General features: G+C 37.8%; 1 protein-coding gene across 3 annotated transcripts in view; it reads right to left on the reverse strand.

The window, feature by feature from the left end:
* Positions 1 to 1,169: 1,169 nt before the first annotated feature.
* The window catches only part of LOC122551665 (mucin-13-like), a 70,704-nt gene continuing 63,172 nt past the window's right edge, over positions 1,170 to 8,701 (reverse strand). For all 3 annotated transcript variants that reach the window (XM_043693958.1, XM_043693957.1, XM_043693959.1), the window contains 2 exons: positions 5,351 to 5,486; positions 1,170 to 2,234 (listed from right to left, as the gene is read on the reverse strand). In XM_043693958.1, coding sequence (XP_043549893.1) covers positions 2,157 to 2,234; positions 5,351 to 5,486 — 214 coding nt within the window. In that variant the 3' untranslated portion in view covers positions 1,170 to 2,156. The remainder of the gene's footprint in view (positions 2,235 to 5,350; positions 5,487 to 8,701) is intronic.

Raw genomic sequence — 8,701 nt, forward strand, 5'->3', positions numbered from 1 at the left:
GCAGTCCAGGTGCTGTGGATTGACCCACAATACCTGCAAGTAGGGAATTCCAGGATTTTGACCCAGTGACAGTGAAAGAATAGTAATATATTTCTAAGTCAGGATGATGAATGGATTGGAGGGGTACTTGCAGGTGCTGGTGCCCTTGTCCTTTTAAATGGAAGTGGTTGTGAGTTCGGAAGATGCTGTCTAAGGATCTTTGGTGAATTTCTGCAATGCATCCTGTAAATAATGCATCCTGCTACAGAGTGCCAGTAATGGAAGAAGTGGATGTGTGTGGACATCATGCTAATCAAGCAGGCTGTTTTGGTGTCAAACTTCTTGAGTATTGTTGGAACTGCAACCATCCAGACAACTGGGGACTATTTCATCATATTCCTGACTTGTGCCTTTTAGATGGTGGACAGGCTTTGGGGAGTCAGGAGGTGAGTTATTTTCTGCAGTATACTGAGCCTCTGATATGCTCTTACAGCCACTGTATTTATATGGTGGGCCCGGTTTATTTTCTGATCAATGGTATCCCCCAGGAAGTTGATAATGGGGAATTCAGTCACGTTAACGCCATTGAATGTGATGAAGTGGTAATAAGATTGTCTCCTATTGGTGATGGTCGTAGCCTGGCATTTGTGTGGTACAAATGTTACTTCCCACTTGTCAGCCCAAGCCTGAATATTGTACATGTGTTATTGAATTTCAACATGGACTGCTTCAGTATCTGAAGAGTCATGAATGGGGCTGAACGTTGTGCAATCATCAGCGAATATCCCCATTTCCGACATTATGATGGAGGGAAGGTCATTGATGAAGCAGCCTAGGACACTACCCTGAGGAACTCTGGCAGGAATGTCCTGGGGCTGAGAGACTGACCTCCAGAAACCACAAGGGCTTATGCTCGAAACATCGAATCTCCTGTTCCAGATGTTGCCAGACTGGTTGTGCTTTTCCAGCAGCACACTTTTTCCTATTTTGGTGTCCTCTGTAAATTTGGATGTACTGTTGACATCAGGAGAAGACAAAACCTTATCCTCTGGACTACAAGTAAATGTTAAGTATATGCAATAAAAGTTTACTCATTCTATCTATGAAAGAAGTTGACAGACTGTACAAGCACATCATGAACTGTGTAGAAACTAGACAGGAGTAAATTCATTAGTAATGATATGCTGAAATATATTAATTGTGTTTATTTCATTTGCATTTGAAATCTGTGCATTTTTTCAAGCAATTTCTATACTTTCAGTCATTAAGCAACACAATTGTTTTTCACACATTTCACTGTACATTTTGTATTTATGCACTACTTAACAACATACACCAGCCTATTCATTGTAAGAATATTGAGCATTGTAAACCATATTTGCCCTGAGAATAATGATAATTACTAACCAGCTGAATTAACATTTTTTTAATTGAAATTCTGACAATGCAACAGGCCACTTGGCTCAAAGATTCCATGCGCATTTACATTTTTAATATTTTCCATTCTACTCATATTTTGTATCTATTAATTCAAAATTTTACAAGTCAAATCATCAATTATGTTCGTATTAAGTCACCCATTCAAGATTAGAAACATCAACCCCTCTCCCCACCACAATCAGAAAACAATTTTGGTGTTTATACCAAATACAAAAGTTAACTGCTGGTTTGGGTGTCACTGGCACATGGCACAAACAGTAGTCATGTTTTAAGGTCCCAACCATTTTCACAACATAGCCCATATTGTTAGCTTAATCCCTTACCTCCAACGACAAGATATTGGTATGTATAACAGGCATTTGTGTGTTGGAAGATTGAAATTCATGACTAATACAACTCGGACAAGCTGTGGTTGCAAACGGGGTCAACTCTCACACTGAGTATAAGCAAAATATAAGTTTTGAGGCTGGAATAATGGGGTCATTTTACATGCTTTTACACACAGTTTGATCAATATATCACAAAATGTATTATTTGTAAATTAACAAAACTAAAATTGAATTAAAAAACAATTAAATGATTATGGTGAATAATTTTGAATGTCAAGTACTAAAGCTACATTACTTAGTCATTGTGCATTGCAAGATTAATAAAATTTATTTCTTTTTTCAGTTTTATGAAAATAAAAAGCAAATTGTCTTTTTGTTGTAGGTGCTGTTATCCATGTTTTTGTCAGCTCAGTAGTACCTTTTCCTGCTGTACTCATTTTCCATGGTAGGATTGTCATAGGTATTCCAACCTTTTTGATATGATTTCTGTGCAGGGAGGCATGGACAAATTAGGACAATTTAATTAACTGCTTTGAAATATTTATTGCCTAATTCTAATCATGTTAATGAGTAAATTCTAACATTCAAACTTACACTTATTGTGACATACATGTCAGAGTTGCATTGACAATGTATTCAAACACAGCTAGGTCACGTAATTTTGTAATTTGACAGTATAAAGTAATAAATGATGATGATAGGAACAAATAAGAAGGAAAAGTGCAAAAGTACTAGGAACTAAAGAAAATATTTCATCACAACTTATAAATATTTGTCAGCTTAAGATTTTGAGAATAGAATTGATAAAGCATTTTCTCGAGTAATGGGAAATTACCAATGAAGCATTTTATATCCTCCATGGCCTTGGTCGTTTCACCATTTTATTAATATTGTGAGCCAAGAAGCTCTGCTGAAATAAATGACTTGTATTTATAACATGCCAGTATAAAACAAAATAAGGGTTGTTATTTTCTGCTAACAAGGCCCAGTGTTAGGTCAGCGTCTGCTCTTTCTGATGTAAGTTAATGACCTACATCTTGGTGTACCGGGCACAATTTCAAAATTTGTGGAAGATATGAAACTTATAAACATTACAAAAAATGAGAATGCTGAAATAAAACTTCAAAGGATATGGCCAAATTGTTGGAATTGACAAACAAATGGTAGATCTAATCTGAATCAGAGAAATGTGAAGTGATTCATTTTGGTGGAGAAACACAGAAAATGAAGGTATATGGGAACCCCATCACTTTCAAGTTCTCCTCCACACAATCCTGAATTGAAACTATATCCCTGTTCTTTCAGTGTTGCTGGACTAAAAATCCTAGAAAGCATTCCTAATCACTTGAAAACAACAATGCTGCAAATCACAGCAGGTCAGACAGCATCCATGGAGAGAGAGAACAAGCGAATGTTTCGAGTCTCTGTGAAGGGGGCAGCACTTACGCTACAGTTTGGGGAGAGTGGGGGTACTAGTTGGTGTAAGGTACTGATGGAAAAAAGATGTTGATAGTTCAGATTAAATGATCAGAATGTGAGAATGGCAGAACAATGGTGCGTCTCCTGCCAGACTTGAAATGACAATAAGTGGAGTGGGAGGAGGGGAAGACATGATAATAAACTAAAAGAAAAGGAAGAAATAAGAGTTGGTTTACAATTTACGGCTACATAGCCAGTCATTTTAACACAGCATCTTGCTCACATGCCCACATGTCTGTCCTCGGCATGCTGCAGTGTTCCAGTGAATCACAGTTCAAACTGGAGGATCAACATCTCATCTTAAGACCATGCACTTTACAGCCTTCTAGACTGAAGATTGAGTTCAACACCTTTAAATTGTGATCCAACTCCTACTTCTTCCCTTTCTTTTAGCTTGTTATCATGTCCTCACCTCCCCCCACTCCACTTACTGTCCTTTAAAGTCTGGCAGGAGACACACCATTATTCTGCCATTTTCACATTCCAATCTTATAATCTGAACTATCAACATCTTTTCTCCATTAGCACTAACACCACTATCCCTACCCCCTCTCAAAGATAGCATAAATACTATCCCCTCCACACTTCACTTCAGCTCTGATGAAGAGTCACCTAGACTCGAAACGTTAGCTTGCTTCTCTCTCTCTACAGATGCTGTCTGACTTGCTGTGATCTCCAGCATTTGTTGTTTTCTGTACAGATTCCAGCATCTGCAGTGATTTGTTCCTAATGACTTACCTTAGTAATCTTGAATGTTTCCCATCCTGGCACTTCACCAACTTACAGTGCATACAGCTTAGTCAATATCTCTTGTTTATCAATTTTAAGTCTCTGAATTTCCACCTTTTTGTTTAAGATGTTTACTGTCTAACAAAAGTATAGCTCCATTGTTACTTGCCACTGATCAACTCAACCCAAAGTTCTGTCCAGGTCTTCCTGCATATGTGCAAAGATTGCTTCTGTATCTGAGGAATCTCAAATGGCACTAAATATCGGGCAATCATCAATCATCATCGCTATTCTAGTGATAGACATTATGATGGAGGGAAGGCGGAGTAGCTGAAGATGGTTGGGCCTACAGCACTACTTTGAAGAACTCCTGTAGCGATGTCCTGGGACTGAGATCATTGAGTGACTGACTTGAAGAACACAAAATGTAGTAAGTGTTTTCCTCTCATTAGTTCTCTCTGCACTTGCTGCAGGCCCAGTCTGGCAACATGCCTTCTGGAGTTAGCTCTGCCATTTAGCAATGGTGCTACTGAGCCACTATTTATGATGACTTTGAAATTTTCCATTAGTGTAAATGTAGGGCTATTGGTTTCCTCAGTGCGTCTTCCAAAAGGTTTTAACAATGGAGGAATGCTGATCTGTCACCTGAAGGACTACAATAGGTGGTGATCAGCAGGAGATTTCTTTGCCCCTCTGTACCTGATGCCATGAGATTCCAGGGATGTGGAATCAACGTTGAAGACACCCAAGATAACGCCCAACAATGAACCAATGTTGGAACTGGAGAATTATATCACTAAAGAGCCAGTTTTTTTTCTATAATACTGAGAGAAATGACATATTCACAAAAGCTAATCTTTAGAATAATGTAAAAGTCACACGACACCAGGTTATAATCCAAGGGTTTATTTGAAAACACTAACTTTCAGAGCACTGCTCCTTCTGAAAGCTAGTGTGTTCAAGTAGATCCGTTGGACTATAACCTGGTGTTGTGTCATTTTTGACTTTATCTAACCCAGTCTGACACTGGCACCTCCACCTCAAATGACACTAAATATCAGGCAATAATGTAATTAACAATAAACATGCAACTTACTGAACTCTGTTGAGCATCAACCATAATTGTCAAAAGTAATGTTCTCAACAATATTACATTTAAATTATTTTGTTTAAGGTGCTCATTTTAATTTAATCAAATAATTTATAATAAATGTGTTTGTGAAGTGTCTTCATTGATTCACTATATCTGAAAGAGTAAAATTGCATGGGAAGGAATACCAATCTCTTGCATGATCCTGACCTTTCTTCCATTCATTTAACTTAAGGTAAGATTTGGGATATTCTTTACTGCTGGATAGTTATCAACAAAATAATTAAAAATTGTGTTAAAATACCTCATCATTATCTCTTGTCAGACTGTTCATCATCATTGGGTTGTTGCCCATATTTATTCTTGGAATCATTGTTGGGCTTCCTTCTTTTGCTTCATTTACCAATGGCTGACCTTCATCATATTTAGCATCTTTTAATCTGCAACAGTGAAATTAGAATAGCTGTTAATATCTGTATTAGAAAAAAGTGAGCAGTTCCATAATGGATCCGAGTTGTTGAATGCTCTGCTGCTTTTATGGATTTCTTGTTGTGCAGAAGTGCCTGAGTAGAAAGATTAGTTTTTTCCAACAGATTTCAGACCACATGATCAGAGCACTCCAGGACTGTACTTGCAGAGTCATACAGATGTACAGCATGGGACAAGACCCTTCAATTCAACTTGTCTGTGCTGACCAGATATCCGATATTAATCAAGTCCCATATGTCAGCATTTGGCACATAAATGACTAAACTCTTCCTATTTGTATGCCCATCTACATCGCTTTTAAATGTTGTAATGATACCAGCCTCCACCACTTCCTCTCGCAGCTCATTCCATACGTGCAGTACCCTCTGTGTGAAAACGTTGTCACTTAGGTCTCTTTTGAATCTTTCCACTCTCACCCTAAACCTATGCCCTCTCGTTCTGGACTCCCCTACTCAGGGGAAAAAAATCTTGTTGATTTACTCTATCCATGCCCCTCATGATTTTATAAACTTCTATAAGGTCACCCCTCAGCCTCTGACACTCCAGGGAAAATAGCCCCAGCCTATTCAGCCTCTCTATATAGCTCAAATCCTCCAATGCTGGCAACATCCTTGTAAATCTTTTCTGAACCCTTTCAAGTTTTATAACATCCTTCAGATAGGAGAGAGACCAGAATTGCACACAATATTCTAAAAATGGCCTAACCAAAGTCCTGTACATGATCTCCCAACTTCTGCACTCAATGCACTGACCAATAAAGGCAAGTGTACCAAACTCCTTTTTTACTGTCAGATCTACCTGCAACTCCACTTTCAAGGAACTATGAACCCGCACTCCAAAGTCTCTCTGTTCAGCAAGGATTCCGCAGGACCTTACCATTAAGTATATAAGTCCTGCCTTAATTTGCCTTTCCAAAATGCAGCACCTCATATTTATCTAAATTAAACTCCATTGACCACTTCTCGGTCCATCAGTCCATCTGATCAAGGCTGTATTGTACCCTGGGGTAACCTTCTTCACTGTCCATGACACCACAAATTTTGGTGTCATCTGTAAACTTACTAACAATATCTCCTATTTCAAATCCAAATCATTTATATAAATGACAAAAAGCAGTGGACCCAGCACTGATCCTTGTGGCACATAGCTGGTCACAGCTTCCAGTCCAAAATGTGACCCTCCATCACCACCCTCTGTCTTCTAACCTTCGAGCCAATTCTGTATCCAAATGGCTAGTTCTCCCTGTATTTCATGTGACTTAACCTTATTAACCAGTCTACCATGAGGAACCTAATTAAACACCTTACTTGAGCTAAAGTAATGCTTTTTAAATCATTCCTTCAATGCCAACTTCCCGCTTGTTATTGGAGGAATAATCTATTTAAACTATGTGATAAATTCTACAATATCAGATTATATATTGATAAAATTCTATAAGGTGACCCCTCAGCCTCTGACACTCCAGGGAAAATAGTCCCAGTTTATTCAGCCTCTCCCTATAGCTCAAACCACCCAATCCTGGCAACATTCTTGTATATCTTTTCTGAACCCTCTCAAGTTTTACAACATTCTTCCTAAAGTAGGAAGATCAGAATTGAATGCAGTATTCCAAAAGTGGCCAAGTTAAGATATTAGAAAATTGTTGGTATACAATTAGACTTTAGAAATAGAAGTGATAAAAACAGCAATATGAGAAATAAAGATCAAGTGATAAGATCTCTTGTACATTTACATGTTTATTCATATTTATTTAATAAAAAAGACATTACTGAGTTCATTTTGCTATTTCCCATGTTGACAATTCAAACAACAAGATTTTTTGGATCTAGCTTTGCAGTAACAAAAGTTACTACACCACAAATACCATGCCAAACGTAGCAATATGCCCCAATGCAATTGGTGCTTATGGGTAAGGGAACAAAAATGCTGAGCTATCAATTCATATAAAAAATACATTTCAGTCACCATTAAGACTGTGCAAAGCCCTTGGCTTCAAGGATATTGTCATGATTTCACTGGGAATATCTGAAAATGTATAAGATCCCAATTACACCAGCAACATAATTAGTTTGCCTGACTGACTGGTATACAGGACAAAAATAATTCACACCAAGATTTGTAATTACCAAAAATACCTATTTAATGTAACATATTTAACTTTAACAAAAAACATAGAAGATAAAGAATTAGTTACCTACTATTAGGGCAACTTAAACTATACTCCTTTACAAACTCCAAATGAGTACACATACGTATATGATTAAGGCAGACTATTTGATTCAGATATTTTGAGTGCGAAACTATATAGACAGACAAAATAATGTTCTGAACATCAAAAGCCTAGATCATTTGTGTGGATTCTCACAGTTCCTTTTGAGTTCAGAAATAATGATATGCTGATGTCTGCAAAATGATGGATATTCTTCACTTTGACAGTTGATCCTGTAGATCTAAATCTTTGCTGAATACAGTTTTCTTTAAGCCTTTGTGTCTTTATTGATTGATAGATACAAGTGACAATAAATTAATCAAAGTACAGTGAAAAGCTTTGCTTACAAGCAGTACAGGAGGATCATGGTAAACAAGTACATACAGATCATAGAAACAAAAACTTGGACAGAGACATACAGGTTATCAATATTTACTGTGGAAAAGAATATGTAAGATACAGATTGTAGGGAAATAGATGGTGACACCTTGCAAAATATCCATATTACAGAGGAGGAAATGCTGGATGTCTTGAAACGCATAAAAGTGGATAAATCCCCAGAACCTGATCAGGTGTACCCGAGAACTCTTTGGGAAGCTAGAGAAATGATTGCTGGGCTTTTTGCTGAGATATTTGTATCGATAGTCACAGGTGAGGTGCCGGGAGACTGGAAGTTGGCTAATGTGGTGCCACTGTTTAAGAAGGGTGGTAAGGACAAGCCAGGGAACTGTAGACCAGTGAGCCTGACGTTGGTGGTGGGCAAGTCATTGGAAGGATTCTGAGGGACAGGATGTCCATATATTTGGAAAGGCAAGGACTGATTTGGGATAGTCAACATGGTTTTGTGCATGGGAAATCATGTCTCACAAACTTGATTGAGTTTTTTGAGGAAGTAACAAAGAAGATTGATGAGAGCAGAGTGGTAGATGTGATCTATATGGACTTCAGTAAGGCATT

This window comes from Chiloscyllium plagiosum, chromosome 7 (genome assembly GCF_004010195.1).
Source record: "Chiloscyllium plagiosum isolate BGI_BamShark_2017 chromosome 7, ASM401019v2, whole genome shotgun sequence".
Classification (NCBI taxonomy): domain Eukaryota; kingdom Metazoa; phylum Chordata; class Chondrichthyes; order Orectolobiformes; family Hemiscylliidae; genus Chiloscyllium; species Chiloscyllium plagiosum.